Source organism: Babylonia areolata, chromosome 5 (genome assembly GCF_041734735.1).
Source record: "Babylonia areolata isolate BAREFJ2019XMU chromosome 5, ASM4173473v1, whole genome shotgun sequence".
Taxonomy (NCBI): domain Eukaryota; kingdom Metazoa; phylum Mollusca; class Gastropoda; order Neogastropoda; family Buccinidae; genus Babylonia; species Babylonia areolata.
The window spans coordinates 17,059,922-17,073,983 of NC_134880.1; the positions used below are offsets into that span (position 1 = coordinate 17,059,922).

The following is a 14,062-nucleotide window of genomic DNA, read 5'->3' on the forward strand; positions in this document are numbered from 1 at the left end:
GTGTGTATCACCATGCTACCCTCCTATCAGCACTGATCTTCAAATAAATGATTACAATGCAATTTAGACATAATATATGTACATATCCACACTTGATCATAACATACATCAACTCATTCACAACACACACACACAAACTAAGAGAGAGACCAGCTAGAGAGCACCTGTCCCCTTTAATCACTGCCACACACCTAAACGCACTTATTTTGCCATCATGCCACACCCTGGATAATCAAGGGAGTGAATTGCTGACAAGCAGATTGCTCTTCTACTGGATAGCTTTTTTCTGCAGTGTCAAACAGAACGATCAGTCACCGAGTCAGCGTGGTATTCTGGACACATGTTCAGTGTACGCCAGCACCCATGGGTTCTATGACGTATGCTTTATGACATTAGCACAGGCAATGGATTAGTGTTATAATTACTTATATCCTGTGCCGAGTGTACAGAGCAGGAAGTCAATTGCTCATTCCCTCTGCTGACAACATGTCAAGATCCGTTTTTCTCTCATTCACTGCGTTCATGTTGACATTTGACAGGGCGCAGTTTTACTTCCTTGAAAATGACAATTTTGCTAACCATTTGCATGTAAAACTGTCCTCTATACTGTTGGTTGTTTGCTGTGTTATAACATTCAGAAAACTAAAAGCAGCTGATCATTCACTATAAAGCTCTCAGGGGAGGAGAAAAGCTTCAGCCTGTACATCTCAGTTCAGTACTTAGCTGCTGTACAACTATCAGCAAAAAAGCAGGAAAGACAGAAGATGGGGTGGAATATTCAAACTTTACCATGGTGTGCTAAAACAGAAACAAAACTAGAAAATGAAAACATTCACACAAAAAGTCAGGACTTTTTTTTTTGTCTAAATGGTTTACTCACATCCACCATTCAACATCCACACAGGCCAACAACATCAACACAAAGCCATGTTCTGTCACCAAAATAACCAACTCTCTCTGGCAGGCACTTTCACCTTGTGGTACAAAAAACAACTTAACAGACAACACATCTGGTGTGTGGTGAGAATTCTGCAGGCATTCATTTCTTCCACAGCACCTCAATGGCTTCAGTTTTCCTGCAGCATCCAGTTGATCAGATTCATTTCCTGAAGCCTATCATCAGCTTCACACAAAGTGGTTTTTTAACATGATCTGCTCAAGTCATTTCAATCATCATTCATGTTATCAGGATCCAGTAAAAACCCATGGCTTAAAAAAAAAAAGTTTATAATTATATCTTGTAAATTATATGCCAGATTAAAAAAAAAAATTGCAAGGTACAATGAATGAAAATCTATGCCAATGAGTGTTAAAAAATTTCTTTAAAATCATAAAAAAATATCGCCATTGGGTATAGTAGGGGGATGGGAGAAACATGAAAAACTACTTTTCTTCTTCTTTTTTCATTTTTTGTTGGTTGTCTGCCATATTTTCTGTTGCCTCAGTGGCTTTACTCTCTCCTGCTGTTCATTTCCAATCCCTACAGGTGGCCACACCATACTTGTTCCCCTGCACGCAGTGCCAGCACCAACAGTCCACAAGGGGACTGTTAATGATAGATCAACAGGAAACCCTTTAGCAGAGGTGACTTGCACTGCAGCTAAGCCACTATGTTTAGCTGTGTCTGTTCTGATAAAGATATCACTGGGCCTGCGACTGGGGACTGAACAATCAGCTATGGAGCCAAAGGGAAGACCACTATTGATCGTGACACCCCTTTGTCAACATTTGTCTTTGTAATGAACCCACTACAGACCTTATGCAGGGAAATAGAGAATGACTCACAATTAGAGTTGGCATGGACGACCCCACAGAATTTGGCTCAGTCTTTTTTATTTTTACAATGATGGAAAAATGAAGTCAACATCGATGAACAATGGAAATACATTCAAGGTCAGGACAGAGCCGGACTCTGTTCCTGCTGATAGTATCCTGGTGCCGACCAGACCCCAGTGATGCAAACAAATACCTGCTATGCTGTGCAGGGAATTTCAGCAACATCCTCAGAGATGGGAAGAGGTGACCACACAAGTGATCCCTGTCTTTTCATTTCAACTTTCAAGCTCACATCACACCCTCAACTCGTTTCAGGAATAGGCAGTCAGGGTCTGAAACATCTATAATCTGCCTCTGATGGGATTTAAACCATCTCACAGCTGTCAGCCCATCATGCTGACCACTTCACCATAGCAGCTGGTATTGCCAGAAATTCACTTAGTTTTTAGCACAGACAAATTGCGCTGCATAAAGAAAAAAGTAAAACAATGTATCATTGAACATACACACATGTAGACAAACACAACAAAAGCAAACCACACGCAATCAGCTGAATTTGAATAATCACTGTACGGGACAAACATTCATTAACTTGCGTAAACTGTTTCCAGATCACTGATTCTTTTGACTGCTTCTCACCAAGAAATTGTTTTGTTCTTTGACACCAGTGCACACTCCTTATAATTTTATTATTATTTATGAAAATACAATCGTTCTTTGATTTATTGACAAGGGTCCCCCCACCCATTATTCATGTTGTTCTTTTTGTTTTTATTAAATCACATACGTATAATATTGCACTTTTTGTATAAGTCATCTTTTAACCCCTTGACTGCTGCTAAAGACTATGGTTGTCAGTGAAAGACTGTTCACCTGACTGTGATGATGACATGGAGTATACAGGTGCATCTGTCCAGCACATGGCCATTTGTCTTGGACTTCAACCTGCACCACTTTATCATTGGTTAATCAAGTTCAACCTCTCAGTCTTAATGGTACACAAATCTTTGCTCCAAATTCATGCAAAATTATACTTTCTTTTGGAAATCAGAATTATGCCGCTCCTGATTTGGTTACACCCAGGGTAAGCAGTCAAGGGGCTAATGACCAAAACCACCCAAGTTTTCCTCTCAAGCATATGACACACTGTTTTTTGTCTGGTAGTAACCAACCAGCCACACATCTATCACCTGATGGTTACTGTCACTTAATGATTGAAGCATGCTCTGCTACACCTCTCCATAGTGGGATCATACAGGACAGAGTGGGATGAAGGTTGTTACATTTTCACTCTCTTGAAAGTCAAATCACCGCATGCTTGCCATGACATTTAAAAAATATATATATATATATATAAAAAGTTTCCCTCTCAGCAGCTGTTCCAGCACCCCTGAAAACATCATCTTTTTTTTTTCTTTTCTTTTTTTTAACTAGTTTGTAACTTAAATATTCTGGTAGGCCAGGAGATGGCACACACAGTATCTCTCAAGCTAAAGCAAACTAACACCACACAACAGAATATACACACAGTAACAATGTCTAGATGCTTTTCACAACTGCATCGTCAACAAATGCTAAGCTTACTAGCAGGACAGTTAGATGGTCATCAAGGGCTGTCTTTCTTCTTGCTCCCCACCCTCTTAAAGGTCAAATAAATGATTACCATCTGGTGAACAGAATATGGATATATATACATATGTAAACGTTTACTGAAAATCAGTAAAATGGGGCAGTGATTACTGTGTTGGGAAAAAAAATGCTGTTTACAGTCACGAATGCCGCCTGCTGTTTTTACATTTTTTTCAATTTCAAAGCGATGGCAGAAACAGAATGGGTGCCTCCCCCCCCCAAGTCCCCCCCCCCCCCCACTCCCCAATGCAATGAACATCACCAGTGAAACTCCACACACACACAAAAACATACTGGGTGGGAGAACATGGTCACTGAGTAAAAACTGGGGGCTGGGTTGGAGGTCATTCAATGACTGTAAACAGCATTTTATATGGTGTGCTGTTCAACAATGATACATGAGATATACTGTTGGCTTTCAAGCTTTGTTTAGGTTTAGAATTATGTTTGAATTTGTAATATTATATTCACAGGGTTTCATCTGAAAATTCTGAAGCCTACGACAATTGTCCTGGCTCAAGGAAAATCAACAGGATACTTTTTTTTGATACACATGACAGTGTCTGAATGCTTAAGTTTTTTTGTTTTTTTAAAAATAACTTTTCAGGTTAATTAACTTTCAGATGACATAAAACAAAAAACATGAATACTGTGGATTGTTAACACACTTTTCAAAATATCTTGTAGCAAGATTTAGATTTGAAAACCTCATTTAACAAGCTTAATCAGTTGATCCCTTAAGGACAGGAGTGAACATTTGTGGCTCTGTCTGTTGTGTGCAAGTGACAAATCTCTTTGCATGGTAGAAGTCATGGTTTACTAAGCTCCACTTGGCCTGAGCAGACAGAAATGTCAAGTATTGCCTGTTCTCCCCTTCCGACTTGAAACTTTAAATGTGTAACCGGGTACACTGCCACAACAACAACAATTTTCTTCTTCAGTGGCATGGTTTGAGTGCTGTTCCCTTTAAGTTGCTATCACAATGCCAAAATGAACAGTATCAGAATAGGAGATAAGCTCCATACTTACTAGCTTAAAATAATTTCAGCAGTGGTGCAAGTGTGCCAATAAAGCAGGAAATTGGATGCAACTTGGACATAAACATTGCCTGCTGTGTACAACTCAGCAAAATATTGTATGGGCGAGATGATTAACTGAAAACATTTCAGTCATTATCAAGTTATCAGTCCACTGTCTGATACCTGATGCAGATGAATGCCTATACATTCAGGCAAACTAATCTAATGATTTGTTCAAGATGATGATTATTCAGATGGTGTATAAATATTCAACTGATGGCTGTTTGGGTGTTTACGAATAAGGTTATTTTCCAAACTTCTGTTCATTCAGTGCAAAATGTGGTACATAAACTGAAGTATATTCACCAATGCTTATTTTATAGCATCTGGTCTTTTCTTTCCCCGTGTCTGGGATGCAGGGATGGGGCAGGGAATGGGGTTTTATCTTAGACAAATCGGTATTAATACAAAATCTTTGTATGCATTTTCTTATTTTCCTCTCCAGCTCCATATTATAAACATTTCTTATGTATCTTAAAACAACAACAACAACAACAACAAAAAAACCCCAACAAAAACAGAAAACAACTGATATAGCTGCATTATTCTATGATGTAATGACACAACCACTGTCCTTTTTTTTCCACCATAGACTGGTCGTGTGAAAACAATGAGCCAGGTTTTTTTTTTGTTTGTTTGTTTTTTTCTTCAAAATAACCAAATTCATACAGAAGAAATGAGAGAAAACCAAAAAGTGTTTTGCACAGTTCATTTTTTATCTCACGATACTGTCCTTCCCCCACCCCTCCCATTTCACCTCGACACAAAGAGGTGGAAGCTATAGTCACTTTGCCCTTTTCCTGCCAGAGAGGATTTATAACAAAGACAGAAAACAAGTCTCAGTTGCACTCTGCTTTCTCTCAGCTTCATCTTGTGGCCACCACAGATGCAAGGGCTCCCAAACCAACAGCAGTAAAGAGCAGTCCTTTCCACATCGTGTCCTCAATCTCGCCCTGGTCAGGGAAGTACTCCGCAAACGCTTCCTGCACACCAGCAGGAAAACAAAAATATGTTGTGAACACTTGCTTTCTAATTAATAGCAGTTAATTGTTAAGTTTAAAGAAAAAGTATAATGAATAATAATTTCTATCAGTAATAATTAACAGTTTGTGAACATGCAGAAGAAGAATGAGACACACTGGCTGGTTGTTATATGTTAAAATATTTTACCAGTTAAGTTATACAAATTACAATAATGAATAAACAATGGTTTCAATGACATATAAATACATTACTTTTAAATCAGTAAATGTGATCCTACACTGGCATGCATGTACCAGGGTATATAACTTATAAGCAATGCACACACACTGCACGAATGTTGGCGAGCATTCTCTTGATAAGCTGATTATTGTTGTGCCTGGCTCATGAGAACATACCAACTTATCAGTCACCTATGAACTACTTGAGCCTGTGCCAAAATGTTTTGGCATTTTGACAGCAACGATACAATCATACATTCAATTCAGCTCAGTATTACAGGCAAACTGAGAAGGGACCACCACTTACAATACGATATATGGCTACTCAGTTTTCACATTGTTGACTATGACTGGTAAGAAAAATAAACAAAAATGAAAAATAATGAAAATGTATGACTGGTATGAAAAATAAACAAAAATGAAGAAAATGTAAACCTTATTTCCAGTCTGAAAGCAATGTAAAGAAGTCAAGCAACGATTAATTTGAATACTGAACATCTAAAAAATAGTTCAATCCATGTGCACACCTGCCTCTGAATGCTTTTTTTAGTGTGTGCTGAGAGAGAGAGAGAGAGAAAGAGAGAGAGAGGGGGAGGGGGGAGCCAGAAGTGAGGGTGGGGTGGAGGATGAGATGAACATTGTGCCTGATTATGCAATTGCTTGAAGTAAATGTTAAAGTTATATTACATAATATAAAGTAAATGTTAAGTTATATTACATAATATAAACTATGTAGCTCTTAACTAAAGCAAACTTCAAAAAAGTGAAAGGTTATAATTTATACAAAGGTTAAACAACATAAAGTAAACAAATCAATATGTAAATCTATATTTTTAAAAACCCAAAATACCACTGAGTACTGCTTGAGTACTTAAAAAAAAAAAAAAAAAGCTGCAGCTAAGAAATCAAAATCATGCAGAGTAGAATTATTAACTAAAATAGTAAAAATATACACAATCAAATTTACACAGGGGATACCAAACAAACAAAAATTTTCAAAATGATTTTACCTAAGCTAAGCTTGTTCACATCCAGCAAATCCTGCACTGTATTACAGAATGCTGAGACTGCAGTGAGATTTACCTTTTTACAATTTTTAGTGGGCATAGCCTTTCCTACTGCTTGACCTTTGGGCAGAGATGAGATCTATAAAAATGAGACGAGCAGATCTTGGATGGAACTGGTCAGCTTCCCAATCCCACTGATCCATACTTAGTTACACTGTGTTACAGAACTTTTCACTCAATTTGCTTAATAACGTAAGTCACAGCCTTCTCTTTTTTTTTTTAATTAAAAATATATATATATATATATTTTTTTTTAATATTTGCATTTTGGTAGCCATGCTTCTTGATAGGTAATCTTAACAGAAGGGGGAAGGGACATGGAACAAAAATGGTGTCAAGACAAAACTGTAACTTAATTCCCTTTGGCCATATTGAGCACCCAGACTGAGCTGATGTGAAACTTTCATTTAATATCTATAACTTCTGAAAGCTTGAAAGTTATTTCCTGAATCTGTTGTTATGAGATACAAAGTTTTTTGAAAATATTTCTTTCACATCAAGTTTGCAAAATCAATGTGTATGTAATGTATCATTTGTTGTAAGACTGAATGAGCAGTGTTCACAAGGTGTGGCTGTTCTCTCTCCCACTCACAAGGAGTGGAGGGGAAGAAATGTGGATATTGCTGAAGTAAAAAATGATGATAAAGAAACCATTACATCATTTATTATTTTAATTTGAAAAAGAAAAGAAAGAAGAAAGGATGGGGCAGTGTGGTTGTGCGTGTTGAATACATGCATCCTATTACCAAGTAAGGAAACAAAATCGAATCAAGTTGATAAAAATGTTACATAAAATCACATAGCTGTTTTGTTTTAAATTTTAAGATTTGTTCATATTATTATCAACAACAACAAAAATCGAACACTTCCTGTTGGTCAACAGATAAATAAATATGCACAACCAGCTGTTCTGAATGCTCTGACCTTTTTCAGTTCACAATTTTTTAAGAAATGGCTTCTTTCCAATCTGTTTTTTGTCATTTGCAAAACAGTTTGTGAGACATCAAGACCCTGCAGCTCACCTCCTTTTTCCCTTAAAAAACCTCCAATAAAATACAAAATTCTACATTTATGGCATGCTAAAACCAAATAACCATGAAAACTCACACCATTCCAACAGTTCGGGATTTATTCTATGTAAATATCTATCCTGCCATCTGTTGTTCCTTGTCTGTCTCTCTCCCTCTTTTCATCATTCCAATGATCTTAAAAATGTCACCATGCATAGATCTACCCTTGTTTGATGCAAACAGTTCTGGATATGAACAAAGTTCTGCATCTTCTCCCCCTTCAAACACTACCGTCTCTGAACAGTTTTTCTGTCCCTCACAGTAGAAACCAAGAACATTGTTCTGATATTCATGGCATTTCTCAGAATTTAATATGGCGATATATGGACTTACCCAACCACCATGATCAAGAATCCATTTCCCCAGCTTGTTGGCGACATACTTCCCAACAAACAGTGCAATCTTCTTTGGGAAATCACTCTTATCTGTTTCCCTCGTTGCTAGTCTTGCAGCAAATGCATACACAGCTACGATTCTGCCCCAATTGATTTGTCCATCATCAAAAATTTCATCTGCAACGTTGACGAAAGTTTGGAAAGGATTGTTGCTGTCCAAGTTTAATTTGTTCACCATTCCCTTGAAAGCGATATCATGACGACTCGAAAGCTCTTTGACAGTCCTCCTCATTGTTTTACAGAATTTGTTGGGCGCTTTTTTCAAATCTTCTTTGCCAAAATTTAAAATGACATCGTCTGCAACTACTTCTGCTTCTCGGCGGACTTGATCCAAAGGCGAGCCGCTCCCCAATGTCTGCGTTCCTTCCTCAATCACTTGTGAAATGTCATTCAATCCTTGGGCTCCTGGCAGAAGACCGAATCGTTGACTGACTTTGGCGAAGAGATTTTTGTTGTTGATCAAGTTTGAAGTAGACAGTTTTTCCGCTGTTGTTAAAGGAATGTCTGCTGACTGTGTCGCCATGGTCACAATGACAAACCTGAGCCCAGAATACTTGGGACTAGGTTTCACAAGAATTTCTCACAATTTCGTTTCCTTCGCCTACAAATGGCGTAAAGATGGCGACTCGACAGTGATCGGAGCGAGTCACGTGCTGTTCATCACTGATCCTGATTGGTTGAAAATGAAAACGCCATGATTCCGTGTTTAGGCTGAGGCCCAGACGAGCCTATTTCCGTCGTGTGACCTCAGTGAGGTGGAAGATCTTCGATCCGGCAACTTCGTTTCACTTTCGTTTGAGTGTTGAATCCTACCGCTTGGAAGGAAGGAAGGTATTTCAACACAATAGAACAATTGTTGTTATTATTCGTCCTGTCTCTCTTGTATATTGGAATGGGGAACTAGATTCATCAATGTGTTTTTTGTTGTTCTTGTTCGCAGTGAGTCCACGCCAATGGTTGAGAAGTGAAAACGAAGCTTGTCAACATCGCTCATTTTTGTCGACTCACCTGCTTGCATTAAGTTTTGCACTTCTTGACACCTTTCAGTCTACAGGTTGAAGCACATCACGTATGTTGTACTGTATTTGAAATCGTTGATGAAACTGTCATATTGTCATGAAAAGTATGAACAGCTTCCGATGAGTGAAGTTGCGTACGCTTGCGTGCTCGCTCTGTGTGTGTGTGTGTGTGTGTGTGAATCTGTGTCAATGCTCTCTCTCTCTCTCTCTCTCTCTCTCTCTCTCTCTCTCTCTCTCTCTCTCTCTCTCTTTCAGTGTGTGTGTGTGTGTGTTTCTCTCACAGTATGCTGTCTGTCCACATCTGTGTATGTGTGCGCGCGTATGTTCTCTCACAGTATCAGTGCTATCATATGCTGTCTGTCCATTTCTCTCAGAAAGAATGCGTGTGTGCATGTGCACGCACATTCACGCAATATTTACCATGAATATCTGTCATTTTCTGGAAATATGGAAATCTCAGGACTGACAACAAAAAAGTTGGAGCAAGTTGCAGTACATACAAAGATACACATGTATAAAAAAATTTAAAAAAATTTTAAAAAAAGAAAAAGAAAGAAGAAAATATATATTACTACTGAATTTCACAATGTGTTGAAAATGACCAACAGATTTGTGATCTTTGAAAGATGTTAATTGTAATGTGCATGCAAATCGTTCACAAGTGATTTACATCAGTTTAACCTCAGATCTGATCTTTTTTGTAAAAATGTTTTTTTTTAAAATGTCTAGAAAAATAATTTGAGTTCTTATTCTTATTAATTTTTGTTTGGTTTCCATAACATGTTTTAGCAGTGATATGTATGTCATGGTCAGTAGGGCACCATACCAAACTGAACTGAACTGGCATCCAAAAGAATAAAAGTTATTCATGTAACCCAAAGAAGACAAAGGATAAGTGTAGGATGTAATCTGTTTCTCTTACAGAAAGCAAGTAATCTACTGTTATCTGATTCTTTGTGCACTGGGTATAGGCAGTTTGTTTTATGAGTAGCTGACACTACTGTTTCCTTATTGTTTATTGCAGTGACTGTCAACACTTGATAATAGCTGACACTCTTCTGCTAACTGATTCTATGTGCAAAGACTACAAGCAGTTTGATATAATATGAAGAGCTAACCTCTACTATTTTCTTATTCAGTATCAGTAGCTTAAGGAGACGTCACTGCGTTCGGACAAATCCATATACGTTACACCACATCTGCCAAACAGATGCCTGACCAGCAGCATAACCAGTTATTGTTTATTGCAGTAACTATGGGAGTTAATCATATAAATTTATCAGTAACACTAAACTGTTAACTGATTTTTAGTGCAGTGACCATGGGCATTAAAAAAAAAATTATTTAAAGAGCTAACACTCGACTGTTTTCTTACTGTTAACTGCAGTGACTGTAAGTGTCATATGAATAGATAGCACTCGACTGTTATCTGGCCCTTGTGCATTGATTATGGGCAGTTTGTCATATAAAAAGTTAGCTCTCTACTGTTATCTCTTCGTTGCAGTGACTATGGGCAGTAGACTGGACGGTCAGCCAAACAGAAGCTGCAGATAGCCAGTGATGTCTGAAGAAGAGAGAGGCGCGCCTTTTGTCAACAGAAATGTAAATGATGCACGGTCAATGCAGTCTCCCCATGGCAGCCACTCCCAGATGGAAACCGCATGCACCACGTCTCCCAGTGCCTCCACTAACCCTCCGTCCATGGCCAGTACCCCTGATGACCTTCACAGCAGTCTGACCTCCGGCCCTCGGGCACACCCCTTGCACACCGACCGTCCCAGCAGTGCACCACCACACCACCTGGAACGGTTGTCCGGGGTGATTTTACGAACAATGGGTGACCACTATCAGACAAGTTCATATGGCCGGACCCTTAGAATGATGGGCGACCAGATGACATTTGAAAATGAGATACGAAGAGCTCTTAGTTACGGTGACCTGGACAGGTTTCAAAGTGACAACAATAGATGATGATGGTATGTTCATATGTATACATATGTAGTGTTGCCACACAAATCATTGTGGACTTGTTTTAGCAATTACCACCTGCCTTTCCGAATCTGTGTGAATGAACATTTACTAAGTTTGTTCACCCTGACTGTTGACAGAGTGGGCACTTTCATTGGCAGAAAAGTGTCCATATATTATACAGATGGCCAAACTGGTTTGTTCTTATATACTTTTTACATTATGTCTCTTATCAAATGGTATTTTTGTACTGTAGGGTGATCTCTTGACTTCTCTTATAAAACTTAAAGATGGAAACGATATTGCATACTGTGGCAGTTATGTGTGATTTGTGCACAGGACATAAACCCATTGATGTATTATGTACACACATCAGTGTGCACTGTATTAAGTGTACACAGATCATACACCTTTCATAATGTAATGATTTTGGAGTTAAACAAGTATTTTGACACATCAGGTATCATTTTTTAAAAAAATGGTACGACAATATTGAAGAAAGAACAGGGCTGACATTTGCTGAGGTACAATCACTCACACATGATTGTGCAGAATGGAGCAGTTAGTACATGAGTCAACATCGTGGTGCTCTGACAGTTCCCACGGAGCTAAGGGACAAGGTAGTGCAAGGCAGTTATCCTGCACTTGCACAAAACACACGTCTATCATTTACTGATGTTTGGAGCTCAGAAAAAGTTTAGGAAGCTGATAATGATGACTGTAGCCGAAGTGATTTACAGTGTGGTGTGCCTTGCTCTGCCAAGAGTCAGTAATGATTACTGAGGACTCATTTCTAACCCTTAGCAAAACCAGTCGCCCCAAAGTGATTGTTATTTGAAGTGGTCATTGTTCTTTGAGTACACACCTCTCTTCACACCATGAACTATTTCTTTTTTTTTTTCTTTTTTTTTTTTAAACACAGTTTGTCAAACAAGAGTCAGTAATACTAATAGACAGTATGATGTTTAAGAGATCTGTCATGTGTGCTGGTTTCATTGAGAAAAACTGTGGTGTGTTAAATATCTCACCTGTAAGTATAACAATCACTAACAATGCCTAGATCTCGATTACCCTCCACCCTTCCCCCCCCCCACCCTCCCACCCGCTCCCTTCCTCCTCTACCACCTCCCTCTCTGATCACCTCTCCATGTTTTTAAATTGACAGGTGTGTGATATGCTGTGATGTTTGATGATCCCAGGAGACGTCCACATTCCACTCACAGCAGAATAAACCATGGTTCAGCTGATCTCTAACATGTCAGTCTGTAATTCTGTCTGTATTTTGGAGTTGTGCTGGGGACTTTTAATTCTCAGATAACCCTCCCCCACCCTCCCCCCTTCTACTTTTTCTTAGCTGGTACTGATTCTGAGGGTTATGATGAATCCTGTAAGAATTTTGGGCTGCACAAGTGGTGTTAGCACTGTTAAGTTTTCTTAGTGTTAATAATTTCCTAAGTCTGAACATTTCACATCTGCAGACCTTGGAGATTCTTAACACAAAGAAAACTTTAGCACTGCTGAGTTTACTTGTGCAACCCAGTTCTGGTTCCAACGGATTCTGTCAGCAAAAAAAAAAAAAAAAAAAAAGGTTTAGCGCACAATAACTTCATGCAGTTGTAAATTGGCAGCTGTTGTTTCTTGATAAACTCTGTGTGTGTGTGTATACAATGTGTGTGAGTGTGTGTGTGTGTTCGCTCTTTTGTTGAAAGTCTATCCATGATTGTGACTTGACATGAAAATCCACTCCCTTCCCCACCCCCAGTCATGTTTAACCAAGTGTATGTGTGTGTGCACGTGGACATGTGTGTGTGGGGGCATGCTTATGTTTTTTCACAGAATGTGTGTAGCTGACAGCTGAATCAGCCATCATATACTTTAGAGGATTTTTTTCCCTTCAAGTTGAATTGTATTGGATGTTTCCTGGACAAGAAGTACTGGAGACCACTAAACCTGGACCAGTTTCTTTATCTTGTCAGGTTATCAGTTGTTTTTTTTTAGTTGTTTTTTCCTTTCCTTTTTTTAATTTTTTTTTTTAACTTAGACTATGTTTACTGAACACAGTTATATGGACAAGAGGTAGCTTTATGAAAAATGTCTTGTCTTTTTCTACATTTGTGGGTTGCAACTCCCACTTGTACACAGCTTGAGTGGGATTGTACATGTATGACTGTTTTTAACATGCTGTATGCCATGGAGACTACCATACTCCAGTTTTCAGGGATAGATGTGTCTTGTGAGATCAAAGAAAATTTAAATACTGCAGCAAAATATCAAATTCCTCAGGAACCAGCATCTTTATCAAATGTTAATAACATACACATAGTTTTTAAAAACTTAGTTTAATTACATATACTTAACTGCATTGCAGTATACATTTCTTTGAGTTGAACATTGATATGAATAAAGTCAAACTCTGTATTCTGAGGGGGAGAACCTCCCCCCCACCCCCAACCCCCTCACCCCCAGCTCAGCTGGATGAACATGAGTTCAGGGATAGATATGTGCTTGAGACTGGGGACACTTAACCCATTCAACTCGAGGGATTTTACAGCTTCAGCAGGCTTGCCTGCCATACTGACATGGAAAAACACCGGAGATTTACTGAAATCAACTGTTTTTTCCCCAAAAAAAATTTATATGAGTGGTTATAGTTGGAAATACTGTAAAATTTCCTTTGCTTGCAGTTTATGCATAGGTAGGTACAAGGAAACGGTTTTTTTCGAAGTTTGACGCCAGAGCATTGTTGGGGTGCAGGGCTGAATGAGTTAAACGTGTGAAATATGTTTGGTTGATAGTTGAAACAAACAGAGCCACTCGAGTCCTGATTTTAGAAACCAGATGTCGGGGATAGATAAAA

General features: G+C 38.6%; 1 protein-coding gene across 1 annotated transcript; it reads right to left on the reverse strand.

Moving 5' to 3' along the window:
* Positions 1-154: 154 nt before the first annotated feature.
* Positions 155-8,863, reverse strand: LOC143281975 (anti-apoptotic protein NR13-like). Its single transcript, XM_076587338.1, has 2 exons — positions 8,157-8,863; positions 155-5,467 (listed from the first exon to the last, which is right to left on the reverse strand). Exons 1-2 carry the CDS (start codon positions 8,739-8,741, stop codon positions 5,351-5,353), a joined length of 702 nt encoding a protein of 233 aa, XP_076443453.1. The 5' UTR covers positions 8,742-8,863; the 3' UTR covers positions 155-5,350.
* Between the last annotated feature and the right edge of the window lie 5,199 nt (positions 8,864-14,062).

Coding starts and splice junctions, on each gene's coding strand:
- LOC143281975 (XM_076587338.1), bottom strand. CDS start 8,741: ATGGCGACACAGTCAGCAGACATTCCTTTAACAACAGCGGAAAAACTG. Junction 5,468..8,156: donor TTCTTGATCATGGTGGTTGG/GTAAGTCCATAT, acceptor GCTGGTGTGCAG/GAAGCGTTTGCGGAGTACTT.